The sequence below is a fragment of the Elephas maximus genome, chromosome 2, assembly GCF_024166365.1.
Source record: "Elephas maximus indicus isolate mEleMax1 chromosome 2, mEleMax1 primary haplotype, whole genome shotgun sequence".
Taxonomy (NCBI): Eukaryota; Metazoa; Chordata; class Mammalia; order Proboscidea; family Elephantidae; genus Elephas; species Elephas maximus.
The window spans coordinates 169574698-169593097 of NC_064820.1; the positions used below are offsets into that span (position 1 = coordinate 169574698).

The 18400-nt window shown below is 38.9% G+C and overlaps 1 protein-coding gene across 4 annotated transcripts in view; it reads left to right on the top strand.

Moving 5' to 3' along the window:
• GRIA1 (glutamate ionotropic receptor AMPA type subunit 1) overlaps positions 1 to 18400 on the top strand; it is a 394780-nt gene that overhangs the window by 130514 nt on the left and 245866 nt on the right. Inside the window, exon 1 of one of the 4 annotated variants that reach the window (XM_049874163.1) lies at positions 15863 to 15910. The exons of the other annotated variants lie outside the window; for them this stretch is intronic. Within the exon in view, the coding sequence (XP_049730120.1) occupies positions 15880 to 15910 (31 nt within the window). The 5' untranslated portion in view covers positions 15863 to 15879. Of the gene's footprint in view, positions 1 to 15862; positions 15911 to 18400 lie in introns of those variants that run through there. 4 annotated transcript variants of the gene reach the window in all.

An 18400-nucleotide genomic window follows, 5' to 3' on the forward strand; every position in this document is an offset into this window, starting at 1 on the left:
ATAAAAGTTACCTATCTATCCGGTGATATTTTAACAAGAGTAAATAAAGGTCAAAACATGGTAACCTTTTATGTCATTGGTGTTAAATATAATAGGTTTAATCAAAGATCCCTGGAGTGGGCTGTTGATTATATATAATCCCCTTCCTTTTCTGCTGACCGGAGTCCTTCGCTGTTTCAGCTTATCACTTTTTATGATCTCAACTAGATTATTTTGTCCAGAAAAATTAACTGAGCAACTACTAGACTAGGTACTTCAGAAAGTATGAAAGACATGTAAGTACAACAGTTATCCTAAAAGGTCACAGTCTTGCAGATGAATAACACTCATGAAATTATTTGGAGTGGTACAAGCCTGCCAGTGGATCTTCTGCCAATTCAGAAAACTCAGGTGACTGGATCTATGACAGAGGGATACGTTTTGGGGGGTCGGGAAGGATCAAGCTTATAGATGAGTAAAGCTCCAGGGAAAGTGGGACTTTGAGGTAAGTGAAGGAAGGAAAAGAGAAGATGCTACGCCTAAGAATTAACATGAGTAAAGGTTCCAAGGTACATGAGGTACACAGGGGAAAATAAGGCAATTGGCAGACCAGAGTAAAGAATCTGTGCAGGGAGATGAAGTTAGCTAGATAATGTAGGTCCAGGTACCAAAGGTGTTAAATGCCAAATAGAGCTGGTTATCAGATGGTCTACAGGGTAAGTCATATTCTCTCATTTGGTAATGGCAGCACGAAGATTCTAGGAGTAAGTTTTGGATCAGTAGGAAAAGAGATACTCTTCAATCTAAAATTTCCTTAGAAAAGAAATGTCACTTTTCCACCCAGGTTTTGACCATGGGAAGTCAGAGGAGGCATGTGGGATTTCAGACCACTACCACCCAAAGGATCTGCATGTATAGAACATGGTTGTCTCAAGTCTCAGAGTGAAAAATGAACATCCCAAGGGGAAGAAGGAGGGGAAGTGTTTATTTGTTCCTTGCCAGGCTGGGGGCTAGAGGGGAACCAGGAAGGGAGGCAGATAGATGTCTGCCACCTTAGTACCTTGCTGCTAAAAATTTATTTCAGAGTTTCCCTCTGTCTGGCAGCCTAGGAGTTTGGGTCTAGGTGAACTTTATACAAAGATTGCCAGCCTGACAGACCTAGAAGGTGAAACCGTCTGTTTATTTCAAGTTTAAGTATAGCCTCTACTGTCAGAATGACATCTCACCCTGGGATCCCACCTGGAATATCTTCACCTTGGCCTTCAGGGACTTCCTTGTCACATGAGGAAGGTAAAAGTCTGAGTGGATCAGATGCTTGAGTTTGAAGTTGGCTTCCCCTGGAGGTAGTGAGTTTTGGACTGTAAATTTTCAAGTAGGTGACCGTTTGGCAGGGATATTGTCAGGGAGTTCATTCATCAGACAGGTGGTCAGAATGATAACAATAGCTAACACTGGCTGAGCATTTACTGGGTTCCCAGCTCTTTATTTAACACATACTTTCCCTCCTATGTCCCTGTGAGATAAGGGATGCTGTTGTCCCATTTTGCTAATAAGAAATCTGAGACTTAAGGAGGTTAAGTGACTTGCTCAAGATCCCATAGCCAATAAGCGACAGAGTTAAGATTTGAGACAAGCCTGTCTGGTTATAGAGTCTATCTTTTTATTCTTTTAACTTTTTATTTGCAGGAAAGTACACTGAAGCCCACACCTTTCACAGTGACTAACTAGTTGTCACTGAGTCGATTCCAACTCACGGCAATCCCACATGTCACAGTAGAACTGTGCTCCACAGGGTGTTCGATGGCTGATTTTTTGGAAGTAGATCATCAGGCACCTCTGGGTGGACTCGAACCTCTAAGATTTCTGTTAACAGCTAAGTGTGTTAATTGTCTGCACCACCCAGGGACTCCTTTCACAATAATACCATAATGAAAATGACTTTTATAGATCCTCCAGTCCTGATATTTCATAAGGCTACCATTCAAGATGAAGGTATGTTTGGCTCCTGAACTTTTCACTGAGATATGAAGGGCTTGGGATACAGTTCCATTTACTCTTCTGTGTATTTGCTTCCTGTCATAAGAGCGTACGTCTAAAGCAAATGTAAAAATGAATCAGAGGTTAAAAACTGTGAGGGAAAGAGCAGAAAACATCTCTCCACACAACACTTGAGAGCTGAGGCTTGTGCTCAAAAGCTCAAACGTAAACTAGCAAGTAGCCAAGAGGATCAGACAGCAAACACTACAAGCTGGAATACCAGATAGGAAAGCCAGTTTGTGACCTAGTTCTGTCCCTCCTTGCTTGCTGGATGATCTCAGGGCAGTTCCTTAGAAGATGTGGAGTTTTTGAGTTAGAAGACCATGTTGTTGGTAGCTGCCGTAGAGCTGGCCCCTGATTCATGGCAACCCCATGCACAATGGAACTAAAGGAGCTAAATACTACCTGGTCCTACACCATCCACATGATTGGCTGCTGTCTTAGTTATATGGTGCTGCTATAACAGAAGTACCACAAGTAGATGGCTTTAAAGAGGGGAAGTTTATTCTCTCACAGTTTAGGAGGCCAGAAGTCCATCAGGGTGCCAGCTCCAGGGGAAGGTTTCTCTCTCTGTCAGCTCTGGGAGGAGGTCCTTGTCATCAATCTTCCCCTGGTCTAGGAGTGTCTCAGCGCAGGAACCCAGGATCCAAAGAACATGCTCCACTCCCAGCTCTGCTTTCTTGGTGATAGGACGTCCCCCTCTTTCTCTGTTTGCTTCTCTCTTGTATCTCAGATGAGATTGACTCAAGATGCACCCTAATCTTGTAGATTGAGTCCTTCATCATTAATATAACTGCCTCTAATCTTGCCTCATTAACATCATAGAGATAAGATTCACAACACAAAGAAAAATCACATCATGTAACAAAATGGTAGACAATCACACAATACTGGGAATCGTAGCCTAGTCAATTTGACACACATTCAGGGGAAAACAATCCATAACATCTGTGGATCATGACCCTTGTAATCCACAGGGTTTTCATTGGCTGATATTTCAGAAGTAGATCGCCAAGCCATTCTTCCTAGACCATCATAGTCTGAAAGTTCCACTGAAACCTGTTCACCATCATAGAAACATGCAAGCCTCCACTGACAGATGAGTGGTGGCTGTACTTGAGCTACATTGGCCGAGAATCAAGCCCAGGTCTCCAGTCTGAAAGGTGAGAATTTTACAACTGAAGAGTGCTCTCTTCCAGATGATTTTAAATTGTGCTCTATGGGATCCTAGATCTCACAATGTATTCCACAGATATTCATTATGAGCCTGATATATGCCAGGCATTGGACCAGGAGATGCCTCTGGGGTCGCTGTAAGAAGGGGGAATGATGAAACAAACTTGCCTCTCCCCCTCACTATTTTAACCCTACCCTTCACTATTGTCTGTGTTATATTGGCATTCCAGTTGATTTATTCTGAAGGAAATGCTAGAAAGCTTAAATTCCTTTTAGAAAACAATGATCTTTTTTAACACTCCCATTTGATAGAAGATAAAACCCAAAGAGATGAAGTAACTTACCCCAAGTCCAGCCCTCATCATTAGCTAGTGGTCACTTACAGATTGACACTGGTTTCCACTTCATCCCCATGCCTCATACCTTCTTGGGCCTCCATTCCTATATCTCTGCGATGAAGGCCAGGGAACAGACCCTCTCTTGTGGTCTTTTTCCAAGGCCAATGTGTTGTTTTCTTAATTTCTTCAACACTCACCATTTTGCTGTATTGTCCTTTCAGGACATGATTGCTACAACCCCTTTTCTCACCATCTCTCTTTGCCCTTTGTATTCAAGCTGGGGAATTCTTCTGGGAACTGGCTGAGGCTTTGTTTAATCATGCTGACCTTGTACCATGAGGGTTAGGGAAAAGTAGAGGATGAACAGATTGTAACAATTACCTTTATTTATTGAGTGCTCAAGGTAGTGAGGGCTTAAGCAGCTGGAGCCCATTTTCATGTTGAATACAGAAATATCTCTTTGCTCTACAAAATCTAGGACATCCTGGAAGGGTTTCATATTATGTATCTTACATCAGGGCTGATGGCCTCACAAGTATGGTGTAATGGTTAATAACAGATAGGCGTGAACAAGAATCTATTCTCTGCTATCTGCTAATGACTAGCTTTGTTCTTGGGAATGGGACCTAAGTCCCTGAGCCTCAACTTCGTCATCTATCAGACCACCAAAAGCCCAAAATGTTGCCATTAAGTCAATTCTGACTTATCGCTCTGAGAGTAGAACTGCCCTATAGGATTTCCAAAGAACAGCTGGTGAGTTCGAACTGCCAACATTTTGATTAACAGCGGAGCCCTTAACTACTGCGCCACTAGGGCTCCAACAATTCTCATGTCACAGAGATGTTGTGATGATTAAATGGTATGCAGCAAGTTTAGTACAGAATTGGATATATAGTGGATCTATATTAATCAGTAATGATGTTATTACTCCATTTTTCTCATCTGGTTTATAATCTTCAAGAGGTCTCAGAAGCTTCAGAATTAGTCCTACTTCATTTTTTGTGATGTTGCTATCATGGACACATTATAAGCAAGGTTTTAATTTCTCCCTGGAGCTTTAGTTGAGGGATCTGCCACCAAATAAAATAGAGAGAAAGAGAGAGAGAGAAGATAAAGGGAGGGAGAAAATAAATTTAACTTGCTAAAAAAAATTTTTTTTATTTTAGTGTAATTTTAGTTTTCCATACACAGATTAATGTGGTGGCCCCTAACTTTCTCAGACTCCTGTACCAGAATAGAATCAAGTACAGTCTCTGTAACTTCTTTTGTTTTCTTTTTTTCTTGTACTTTAAGTCAATGTTTACAGTTCAAGTTAGTTTTTCATGTAAAAATGTATACATACACTGTTATGTGACCCTAGTTGTTCTCCCTATAATGTGACAGCATACTTCTCCTCTCCATTCCAGATTTCCCACATCCATTCAACCAGCTCCTGTCCCTTTCTACCTTCTCATCTCACCTCCGAATAGGAGCTGCCCATTTGGTCTCAAGTATATACTTGAGCTAAGAAGCACACTCCTCACGAGTATCATTTTATATTTTATACTCCAGTCTAATCTTTGTCTGAAGAGTAGGCTTCAGGAATGGTTTTAGTTTTCAGCTAACAGAGAGTCCACGGGCCATGTCTTCCGGGTCCCTCCAGTCTCAGACCATTAAGTGTGGTCTTTTTACTAGAATTTATGCACCCTGCTTTTCTCCTGCTCCATCAGGGACTCTCAGTTGTGTTCCCTGTCAGGGTAGTCATTGGTGGTAGCCGGGCACCATCTAGTTCTTGTGGTCTGAGGTTGATGAAGTCTCTGATTTATATGGCCCTTTCTGTCTCTTGGACTATTTTCCTTGTATCTTTGGTGTTCATTTTCCTTTGCTGCAGGTGGGTTGGAACCAATCAATGTATCAGACTGCTGCTCACTAGCTTTTAAGATCCCAGATGCCACTCGCCAAAGTGGGATGCAGAACATTTTCTTAATAAACTTTCTGATGCAAATTGACCTAGATGTCCCCTGAAACCATGGTTCCCGGACCCTCATCACTACTACTCTGTCCCTCGAAGTGTTTGGTTGTATTCAGGAAACTTCTTAGTTTTGGGTTTAGTCCAATTGTGCTGACTTCCCTTGTATTTTGTGTTGTCCTTCCCTTCACCTAAGACAATTCTTGTCTACTATCTAGTTAATGAATACCCCTCTCACTCCCTCCCCACCCTCGTAACCATCAAAGAATGTTTTCTTCTGTATTTAAACCTTTTCTTGAGTTCTTATAATAGTGGTCTCATACAATATTTGTCCTTTTATGACTGACTAATTTCACTCAACATAATGCCTTCCAGATTCATCCATGTTATGAGATGTTTTGCAGATTCATCATTGTCCTTTATTGTTGCATAGTATTGCATTGTGTGAATATACCACAATTTGTTTACCCATTCATCAGTTGATGGGCATCCAGATTGTTTCCATCTTTTTGCTATTGTGGACCATGCTGCAATGAACATGGATGTGCGTGCATGTGACAGCTCTTATTTCTCTAGGATATATTCGAAGGAGTGGGATTGCTGGATCGTTTAGTGGTTCTATTTCTAGCTTTTTAAGGAAGTGCCAAATCGATTTCCAAAGTGATTGTACTATTTTATATTCCCACCAGCAGTGTATAAGTGTTCCAGTCTATCCACAACCTCTCCAGCATTTACTATTTTGTGTTTTTTGGATTAATGCCAGCCTTGTTGGGGGTAAGATGGTATCTTATTGTAGTTTTGATTTGGATTTCTCTAATGGCTAATGATCAGTCTTGAGCATTTCTGCATGTATCTGTTAGCTGCCTGAATGTCTTCTTTGGTGAAGTTCCTGTTCATATCCTTTGCCCATTTTTTAATTAAGTTGTCTTTTTATTGTTGAGGTTTTACAGTATCTTGTAGATTTTAGAGAGCAAGGTATGTTTTTTTCACTACGCAGGTCTCTTTTGGTTTCTTGCAGTAGTATCTTGTAGTTTTCTTTGTATAGATCTTTTACGTCTCTGGTTAGATTTATTCCTAAGTGTTTTATCTTCTTAGGGGCCATTGTAAATTGTATTTATTTGATGGGTTCTTCGACGTTCTCTTTGTTGGTGTAGAAGAATCCAACTGATTTTTGTATGTTTATCTTTTATCTTGATATTTCCTGAAATTTTATATTAGTTCCAATCGTTTTCATGTGGATTCTCTTGGTTTTCCTGTGTATGAGATCATATAATCTGCAAATAGGGAAAGTTTTACTTCTTCCTTACCAATTTGGATGCCCCTTATTTCTTTATCTAGCCTAATTGCTCTGGCTAGGATCTCTAGGACAATGCTGAATAAGAGTGGTGATAAAGGGCATCCTTATCTGGTTCCCTTTCTCAAGGGGAATGCATTCAGACTCTCTCCATTTAGGATGATGTTGGCTGTTGGGTTTGTATAAATGGCCTTTATTATGTTGAGGAATTTCCCTTATATTCCTATTTTGCTGAGAGTTTTTATCAACAATTGGTGTTGGACTTTGTCAAATGCCTTTTCTTCATCAATTGATGAGATCACGTAGTTCTTAGTCTTTTGTTTTATTTATGTGATGATTACATTGATTGTTTTTCTAATGTTGAACCATCCTTGCATACCTGGTATGAATCCCACTTGGTCATGGTGAATTATTTTTTTGATATGTTGTTGAATTCTATGCGCTAGAATTTTGTTGAGGACTTTTGCATCTAAGTTCATGAGGGATATAAGTCTTTAATTTTGTTTTTTTGTGGTGTTTACCTGTTTTTGTATCAGGGATATGCTGGCTTCATAGAATGAGTTTAGGAGCATTCCATCTTATTTATGCTCTGAAATACATTTAGTAGTAGTGGTGTTAACTCTTCTCTGAAAGTTTGGTAGAATTCTCCCATGAAACTGTCAGGGTCAGGGCTTTTTTTGGGGGGGGGGTGTGAGGGTTTTTTAATTACCTTTCTAATCTCTTCTTTTGTTATAGGTTTATTTAGTTGTTCTATCTTGGTTTGTGTTAGTTTAGGTAGGCAGTGTGTTTCTAGAAATTTGTCTATTTCCTCTAGGCTTTCAAATTTGTTAGAGTATGATTTTTCATAGTATTCTGTTATGATTCTTTCAATTTCAGTTGGGCCTGTCATGATACCACCCATCTCATTTCTTATTTGGGTTATTTGCTTCCTCTCCTGTTTTTTTTTCTGTTGTCTATTTGGCCCATAGTTTATCGATTTTGTTGATCTTTTCAAAGAATCAGCTTTTGGTCTTGTTAACTCTTTCAGTAGTTTTGCTTTTCTCTGTTTCATTTAATTCTGCTCTAATTTTTATTATTCACTTTCTTCTGGTGCCTGAGGGCTTCTTTTCCTGCCCCCTTTCTGTTTTTTCGAGTTGTGGGGTTAATGTTTCGATTTTGGCCCTTTCTTCTTTTTGGATATGTGGGTTTATTGCTATAAATTGACCTCTGAGTACTGCTTTTGCTGTATCCCAAAGGTTCTTGTAGGATGTGTTTTCATTCTCATTTGATTCTGTGAATTTCTTCATTTTGTCCTTAATTTCTTCTATAACCCAGTAGCTTTTGAGTACCGTGTTGTTCAGTTTCCACGTGTTTGGTTTTCTTCCTTTTTCTGTTATTGATTTCCACTTTTATGGCTTCATGGTCAGAAAAGATGCTTTGTAATATGTCAGTGCTTTGAATTCTGTTAAGGCTTGCCTTATGGCCTAACATGTGGTCTATTCTCAAGAATGTTCCACATGTGTTGGAAAAGAAAGTATGCTTGGCTGCTGTTGGGTGGACTGTTCTGTATACGTCTATGAGGTCAAGTTGGTTGATTGTGACATTTAGATCTTTTATGTCTTTACTGAGCTTCTTTCTGGGTGTTCTGTCCTTCACAGAAAGTGATGTGTCGAAGTCTCCTACTATTATTTTGGAGCTGTCTTTCTTTTCAATGCTGTTAGAGTTTGTTTTATGTATTTAGAGCCCTGTCGTTGGCTATGTAAATACTTATTATGGTTATGTCCTCCTGGTATATTGACCCTTTGATCACATAGTGTCCTTCCTTATCTTTTGTGGTGGATTTTACTTTAAAGTCTCTTTGTCAGAGATTAATATTGCCACTCCTGCTCTTTTTTGATTTTTGTTTGCTTGGTATATTTTTTTCCATCCTTTAAGTTTTAGCTTGTGTCTTTAAGTCTCAGGTGTGTCTCTTGTAGGCAGCATATAGACAGATTTTGTTTTTTGGTTTTTTTTTTTTTTTTTAGTATTTTTGTTTGTTTGTATCCATTCTGCCATTCTCTGTCTCTTTATTGGTTCATTTAGTCCATTTACATTCAGCATAATTATTGGTAGGTATGAGTGTTTTTTTGAGTGTAGTGCTGTCATTTTGATGTCTTTTTTTGTGTTGTTGACAGTTTCTTTGTTCCAGTTAATTTTCTGTGCTGAGTCATGTTTCTTTATGTATTTTCTTGATGAGTATGTTTTTCTTGTTTTATGTTTTGATGTGTAGGATTGTTAGTTTCCTTTGTGGTTACCTTAATATTTACTCCTATTTTTCTAAGTTTAAACCAATCTTTTATTTATATCACCTTGACTTCATCTCCATATGAATGTTCTATGGCTACATTTTTTAGCCCCTCTTTTTTTTTTTTTTTGGTTTTAGTTTTGTCATCTTTTACATAGTGACATCTCTGTATCCCTATTTTCAGTATTTTAGCTTTATTTTTGTGACTTCCCTATCTGGGTTGATATCTGGTTGTTCTCCTGTGTTCTCATCTTGGGTTTTTATCTGATGTTATTGATTTTATAACTGGAGGACTGCCTTTAGTATTTCCTCTAATTTTTGTTTGGTTTTTACAAATTCCCTAAACCTCTGTCTGTCTGGAAATGGCCTAATGTCACCATTGTATTTGAGAGATAGTTTTGCTGGATAAATAATTCTTGGCTGGCAATCTTTTTCCTTCAAGGCTTTTTATATGTTATCCCATTGCCTTCTTGCCTGCATGGTTTCTGCTAAGTAGTCCAAGTTTAGTCTTATTGACTCTCCTTTGTAGATGACTTTTCATGTATCCCTAACCCAACCCTGTAGCCACTCTTAAAATTCTCTCTTTATCTTCAGTTTTGGTAAATTTGATTATAATATGTCTTGGTGACTTTCTTTTGGGGTCTACCTCTTGCCGGGTTTGATAAGCATCTTGGATAGTTATTGTCTCATCTTTCACGATATCAGGGAAGTTTTCTGCCAACGAATCTTCAACAATTCTCTCTGTATTTTCTGTTATCCCCCCGTTCTGGTGCTCCAATCACTTAAAGGTTATTCATCTTGAAAGAGACCCACATAATTCTTAGGGTTTCTTCATTTTTTTAAATTCTTTTATCTGATTTTTCCTCAAATAAATTGGTGTCAAGTGCTTTATATTCAATCTCACTAATTCTGACTTCCATTGCCTCAATTCTATGACTTTCTATCGAGTTTCCTAATTTTGAAATTTATTGTTCATCTTCTGGATTTCTGTTTGCTGTCTCTCTATGGATTCTTGCAGCTTGTTAAATTTGTCATTATACTCTTCTATAATCTTCTTAAGTTCCTCTGTTGGTTTGTCTGTGTGTTCCTTGGCTTGTTCTGTGTTTTGCCTGATCTCTTGAAGAGTTCTGTATATTAATTTTTTGTATTCTACCTCTGATAATTTCAGGAAGTTCTCTCCCTCTGGAAGATATTTTGATTCTTTGTTTTGGGAGCTTGCTGAAATCATCATGGTCTGCCTGTTTATGTGATTTGATAGTGACTGTTGTCTCCAAGCCATCAATAAGTTATTATGTTTATTTATTTTATGTTTGCTTACTGTGTCCTTGTTTCTCATTTTGTCTCATTTTGATATGCCCAAAAAGGCTAGTCATGTAAGCTAGTTTGATTATTGGCGTTTTTGAAGCTCTCACATCCTGTCACCAGGTGGTTAGAGCTATTAGTAGGTATGCAAGCTCAGGAGTCCATTTACTTTTCGTGTATGGATTCAGCACAAGTATCCAGGTAGTCAGTCATCAGGCATGTGGTGCAGGCTCTCACCTACGATCCTAGATGGGCAGGGGTGACTGGAATAGGCACAGGTATCTGGCTGCAGTTGAGGGTCACACACTGAGCAAGGCAGGGTGCTGACAGCTACCCCTGAATGTCTGGGAAGAAAGCATGTCCCCATTCCCTAGAGCATGTAGGTGGTTTGGTTTTACAGCCAGACTATGGGCACCCAATACTGTTAGCTGTGAAGACTGGGAGGCCCCACTTATTTTTAGACCCCTGTCACTGTGAGCTAGGTGGCACAGGTGGAACGACCAGTCCTCAGGCCCCTAATGTGGGTAGGTGAGGACATTGCTTAATGGACAGACTGTTGTCAAATGTCAAAAACCTGCCACTCCACTGTATTGCTGATTCAGTTGAAGTTAGGCTTTGGGTTTATACCCTGTTGTGCTTTGCTAATGAGGGCCTATGCTGTTGAAATGGCCCCATACAAGTCTATGCAGGGGTGAAAGGCATTCAGAGTCTGTGGACCCCTTATGCCTATGCCTAGGCAAAGGAGTCATGCCTGCCCTGTGTTCCTCGCTTAGGGGAGCTCTTCCTGTTTGTTAATTTGTTCCCTCCCCAGTGCCTGGAGAATGGCTCAGGACGCGAGATGGATCCTACTTCTGGCCCAGGGAATGTGACAGTCTCTAAAGCCAGCTAGGGACCAGATGCAAAGTGGGGAAGGGGCAGGTAAATGGGAGAGAGGTTTTTCCCAAAGGGGTGCTTTTTGATCTGCATGGTAGGTTAGACACATGTACTTATCTTTTGTCGACTGATCGCTGCTTTTCACTGGTTTTGGAGGGTTGAACAGGCTCTCCACTGCTCGGTCTCTCCCAATTGTGGAAAAAGTGCTTCGAGCACCACTGCTTGCCTCACCGTGTGCCAGCTGATTTCGCCTGCAGGGTGCCAGTTCCTGCCGGGTCAGGTCTGACAACTCCTTGTTGCTTCTGAACTCTCTCTCCCACCCCCTGCCACCCATTCTGATTCCTCAATTTTGCCTTTGATGTTCAGGGCTCCTAGATTGTCATATATAATTGATTCACTTGTTTTTTTGGATGTTTATTGTAAGAGGAACCACTGGAAGCATCTGACTGCTCTACCATCTTGCTCCCCCCCCACCCCGATAATTTCTTTATTAAGCACTTGAGTTACCTTCAGTGGTTGCAAAATGGCAGCTCTTAGATGAAAATGTGCATAGCCCATGCAGATTTCTAAATGTTTTTAAATTAGCAGCTAACATTCAAATCCAGAACTTCATTTTTTTTTAATTTAGGTTTCTGACTTCTTTCTCATTTTTATTCTTTAGTATAAAATTTCACATATATTTCCAAAGCTAAAATATATAGCTCCATGATTTATCATAAAGTTACCACCACCTAGGTTAAGAAACCTAATGTTGTCAACCCTCCAGGAGCCTCCCTCTACCCTTTCTTAGTTTCTACACATTGCCCCACCAAAGGGAACCTCTGGCCTGACTATTATTATAATAACACCTTTGTTTTTATTTATAGATTTACCACCTAAGCATGCATTCCAAAATGCTAGAATTTAAGTTAGCCTACTTTTTGAAATTTATATATAAAGGGAATCATCCGGTATGATTTTATGTGTGTATCTGGTTTCCTTTGCTCAATATAACATTTTTACTGTGTGTGGGAGTAGTTTATTCATTTTTACTCCTGTATATGACGTTATGGTATGAATATACCACAATTTCTTCATCCTAAATTCCACTGTTGACGGACATTTGGGTTGTTTATACTTTTGAATAATGAGTCTATAAATATTCTTGTATACGTCTCGGTGCACATGTGCACATATTTCTGTTAGATGTAAACCTGTGAGTGGTATGCGAATGTTCAGCTTTAATAGACACTGCCAAATAGTTTTCCAAAGTGGCTGTACCAATTTACACTCCCACAACCAGTATGTAACAATTCCCATTGCTCCAATTCCTCTCAAACACTTGGGATTGTCAGTCATTTTAATTTTAGCCCTTCTGGTGGGGGTGTAGTGTTAACTCATTGTGATTTTAGTTTGTATTTCTCCTGATTATTCGTGAGGTTTAACTTTACTTCATATGTTTATTTGAAATGTTGATATCCTTTTTACTGTAATAACAGTTCATATCTTTTGCCTATTTTTCTACTCGGCTGTCTATCCTTTTCTTATTAATTTGTTGGTGTTCTAGATGTGAACCCTTGGCCAAATGTGTATGCTGAAAATATCTCCTTCCTTTCTATAGTTTTCATGTTTATTCTTTCAGTGGTGTCTTGTGATGTACACAAGAAAAACTGTTAATTTTAATGCAGTCCAATTTATCAGGTTCATCCACCTCTTCTGCCATTGTGGTTAGTGTAATATCCTATTTAAGAAGACTTTTCCTACCTTGAGATCAGGAAGGTATTCTCCTATATTACCTTTTGGTTACTTTATGTTTTCTCTTTTCATTTAGATTAGCAATCCATCTGGAATTGATTATTGTGTACAGTGTTGTTTACGGGTCTAGAATCAATTTTTCCATGTGGATATATGATTGCCCAGCATCATTTATTAAAAAGACGATCCTGTCTCTACTAAACTGCAAGGGCATTTTTGTCATAAATCAAGTGACCACATATGTGAGGTTCTGTTTCTGGTCTTTCTTTTCTATTTTATCAGTCTGTTTATCTTAGATTTAACCTAAGGTCTAAGATTTAACCTATGCCTGAATACCTGGCACAACAAATCTTTATACCTTGTTCTTCTTCAGAATTGTTTTGGCGGCTGTTTGGCCTTCACATTTTACTATACATTTTAAAACCAGCACATCAAGCCCCAGAAAAAACCTTCAGGAATTTTAATTGGGATTGTATTTAATTTATGTATCAACTTGGGAGAACTGATATCTTTATCATATTGTGTCTACCAAGCCAAGAGTGTAATATATCTCTCCACTTATTTAGGTCTGTTATTTTGTTCAGTGATGTTTTATAGTCTTAAGTACAGCCATGCACTGCATAACATCCATTCAGGCAATGTCCAACCACATACACATTCATGGTCCCATAAGATTTTAACAAAGTTCAGAAATACTGATGGGAAAACGGGATATAGGACATGTAACTAGGTGTAGCGAACACAACAGGTTCCCACATGCAACATGTGTCTCTAATGTCTCTTGCATATGAAGCATATGCTCTTGTATACAAATGCTAAGTATATGATATGGTATTCCCACAGTGTCCAAATCACAAAACGTCTTATTTCATACAATATATCGTGGACATTAAGCAGCCATGACTGTATAGAGATCTTTAACATCTTTCATTAGCTTTATTTTCTAAGTATGTAATGTTTTTGATGTTAATACAAATAATACCTTTTAAAAATACCATGTTAATGTAGAAACAACCTAAATGTCCATTAACAAATAAATGGATAAACAAAATGTCATATATACATGCAATGGAATATTATTCAGCCACAAAAAGGAATGAAATTTTGATACATGCAACAGTATGGATGAACTTTGAAAATATTATACTAAATGAAATAAGTCAAACACAAAAGGACAAATATTGTATGAGTCTACTTGTATGAAATATCTACAATAGGAAAATTCATAAAGACAAAGTAGATTAGAGGTTATCAGGGGCTGGAAGGAAGAACAGGGATTTATTTGTTTAAGGTTATGAAAAAAATTTGAAAATAGAGAGTGGTGGTGGCAGCACCACCCTGTGAATGTAATTAGTACCAAGATTACACACTTAAAAACGGTTAAAATGGAAAATTTTGTGTTATGTTGTTCCTAGGTAGATTTCTTTTTATTTAACTTGCTTTGAGTACATTAGACTTCTTTATGTCTTGATGTCTTCAACAGTTTAGGAAATGTCTTGGCCATTGACTCTTCAGATATTATCTCTGTACCTTACTCTTCTTATGAAATCCAACTTAAATGTAAGTTAGAGCTTTTCACTGTACCCGCTACATCTACCACATTCTTTCTGTATTTTCTATCCTTTTTTCTTTATTCTTGTTATTTTCTTGTGATCTGTCTTGAAATCTGCTAATTTGTTTTTTTCAACTGCATCCAATCTGCTGTTGTGTCTATCTATAAAATTCTTGATGTCAGTCATTGTACTCTTCAGGTTTGGAATTTCCTCTTGGTTCTTTAAATGGCTTTCAGTTCTCTGCTGGAATTATCAATCTTGTATTTTACCTCCTGGAATATTTTAAGTATAGTCTATTATAAAATCTATGTCTAATAAATATCTTGAGCACTTAGGGGTCTGTAACTATTCGCTCTCTTTTTTTTTAATGTTCTTTTTTATTTATACTGTATTATCTTCTGATGTAACTGGTTATTTTTTATTGTGTGTTGGTCATTGTACTTGCAGAATTATTTGTAGAAATAATTTAAAGCCTAGAGTGATGTTATCTTATTCTCAAGTGGATATATGTTTACCTTGTTACATTAGCAATCCATTATCACTTCAATTCAGTTTCAGGAATTGGAATGATTTGAAGCTAAGCCCAATTCATTCCTTCAAGCACCTGTCTATTTCCAATTCATCGTTACTCCTTTTGGGCAGCCCTTCTGGGTCTCAATCCAAAATGATCAGGTTTACTAGCCTTCTCCCACTGCTACTACTTTTTGGTCCTGGACTCAAAATTTCATCTTCCTATCCCTGGTAGACTCTTAAATGTGCCTATTTTTAGCTGTTTAGGAACCTCCTCTGGAATTGGTAAATGTTCCTGGGGAAAAAGCAGATCCAAACACAAGGCTTACTTCCCTGGACCTCCTTTGTTCCTAAATCCTAGCTCTATAATTCTTCATTCTCTTTTTAGCTCTCACATACCTTCAGGAAGATTTCAAAAATATTATATTCCAGCTTTTCTAATTGTCCTTATTGGAAGCATTGTTCCAAATTACATAATATGTCATTAACAGAAGAGGAAGTCCTGTGCTGCCTTTTGAAAAATCGACAGACTTGCCTACAGTGGCCTGAAGCTCAGCAGTGGTTTCTCCCTTTAGATGAGGCATGCATTCTCCCAGTCACCATAAAGGACAGCTGGCCCACTTTCAATTTACATTAGCCATGGTCACTGTTGGCATTTGGTATTAAGATTCTTGCCTTAAATCTTTTCTAAAAAAGAGGCAAAACATTTCAATAAGGTTGTATTTAATCCTTTTGGATGTATTTCTTTAAATATAGCTTGATGTTCTTGATGAATGAAAGATAGCTTTTTTCCACTTTGCTAGGGAGAAGCCTCTGAAGGTTTTATTGGGCTGATGTCATTCTATTCTCTCCGTATGTCTGGAAGACCTGGAATGTCTATGAGGCCAAGGCTCCCCTGTGAAGGTACACTAACAGAGAGCTAACTAAGACAGTATGAAATGGAGGTTAAAGGCAGGGTGACGTACAGACAGATGTCATATACCTCCTGTGGGGTTTGGAGTCTACTTGCAGGCAGTTGCCAGTATGAGGAGTGTTAATGCCCTCCAGGATGCCAAGTAGGGTGAAAAGAAAATGATGTAAAATGTAGACGGTTCACCTCTCCACTTTGATGATGCGGGAATCTTTCTGCCTCAAAGACTAGAGGACTCAGAATAGGCTTTGTCCAGGGGCCTCTGCAACAGGAGCAAAGCAGACAAAGACTGCCACATTCCTTGAGGAAGGCAGATGTGTGCATCTTTTAAAAAATGAACTCCTGCCCTTTTCTCAATCTAATTCAATGAAAAATTCTGACTACAGCTACTCTATGCAAAATAATCTCTGCCTTTAGGGAGAAGTTGCTTTTTCTAATTGTGGTTGAGAATGTAGGCTACAGAGCCAGGCTACCGGAATTCCAGGTCTGCATCTACTACTTACTAGCATTGTGACCTTGGGCAAGTTATTTAATTTTTCTGTGTTGCAATTTCCCCATCTGAAAAACAGAAATAACAGTGATGCCTCAAAGGGTTGTTGTAAGAATTAAAAAGGGTAATGCATACGAAGTGCCCAGAATGGTGACTGGTACATAATAAGAATTCAAACAAAAACCGTTATTTATAATTAATTTTGTTTTACTATAATTATTTAAAATATTTAACATGTTTATTGTCTGTCTCTTTCTCAGACTCAGAAGCCATGCATTTCTTCTCTCTGTCCTTAGTTCTTTCATTTAAAGTTCTAAATGATTTCTCCCTATTAGCCAAAGATTAGTTCTTTCTTAGCTGGCTGTAGGAGCCCTGGTGGTGCAGTGGTTAAGAGCTTGCCGGCTAACCAAAAGGTCAGTAGTTCAAATCCACCAGCTGCTCCTTGGACCCTATGGGGTAGTTCTATAGGGTCTGTCCTATAGGGTCACTATGAGTCAGAATCAACTATTAGATTGGGAATTTCCAAATCTTGCTGCTTGTTTCAGAAAACTTCTAGAAAACACAGATTCCCAGGACCTGCACACAGAGATTTCTATTCAGTAAGTCTGGAGTGAGGCTCAGGGAGCTGTATTTTTAAAAAGTTCACCAAGCAATTATGATATGCAACCAATTAGACACCACTGGACTCTAGTCACTATCAGTGCTATACTGGAGCCAGCTTGTACGGGGACATGAGAGCCAATTGTTAAATATTCATAAAATTTTCAAACTGGTTGCTAAACCATTGATACAAATTAGCTGTGGTGGGAATTTTTACACCATGAAAACTGGCAAATGCTACAAATTTTTTTTTGAACCAGTTTACCTGCATACCACTGGCACAAACTTCTTTGCCCCTGGAATTTGGAGTGTGTCTGTCTGACTCTCCATTGGCTGAGATTCAAAATCTCTGCTATTCTTGGAGGCTTAATTGATTGAGTTTGGTTCCCCCAGGCAGTGGCAGTCGTATAGCTGACAGGGCTTGCTGCTGGATACCCCTGCAACCATCATCAAGCTCTCTTTCCTCTCCCTAGCATGAGGCAGAGATGGAAAACCGGTGGCCCAGTGGTGACTCCAGCTTGCAGATGTATGACAGTTGGCTCTCACTAAGATTTAAAATAAAACTTTGAAGCAGCTTTTAAAATTCATGAGATTGCACATAAAAATTTATATTTTCAGATTCTCTTTTTAAAAATTGAAAAATTTAGGCCTCTTTTCACCTGACAAAGTTTGGCTGGAGTTGAGTGAACATTGACAAGGGGCAAAGTGTTCTCACACCTCCTGTTTGTTCATTAACACTTCCTGCCTGGCCTCTGAGCTTGCAGTTCCTCAAGGATTAGGAAGCAATGCACTCTATTGGAAAAGGCGCCAAACCAGGACTCACGAGATGTGGACTTGTAGTCCTGGCTCTGCTTTTAGCTTATTGCATGGCTTTGGTCAAGTCACTCTCCCTCTCTGAGCCTCAGTTTCTCTTCTGTAAACTGAGGAGAAAGCTTGCCTTGTCTGCTTCTCGTTGATACCGGGACCATCTGAGATGGGGAAATGTGAGCCCTCAACCACCAGCTATAGACAAGTAAGGACTTACTGCTAAATATTGATTCCTATTATCTGCCATTTGCACCTAAGTGGGGATTAATGATCTCAGAATGGGATTTGATAGGAGAAAATCTTTGGATGCATTGGACTGTTGAGAATGGCCAGTGAGAGAGTGCCACGTGGCTAGAAATGTGTACAAAACAGAAATGCCAGTGAACTTGCTGAATCTACAGTCTTCCTGAGAGAGCTTAGGGAACATGAGATTTTGAAGGTATTATTATTAACCACTCCATTTTGTAGATAAGAAAATATAGGCCCATAGGGAGCATGGGCTTCAGAATCAACTCTGCATTTAAACCCCAGCAATGTCATTTACAACCTGAGTGCCTTTGTGCAAGTTACTTAACCTCTCTGAGCC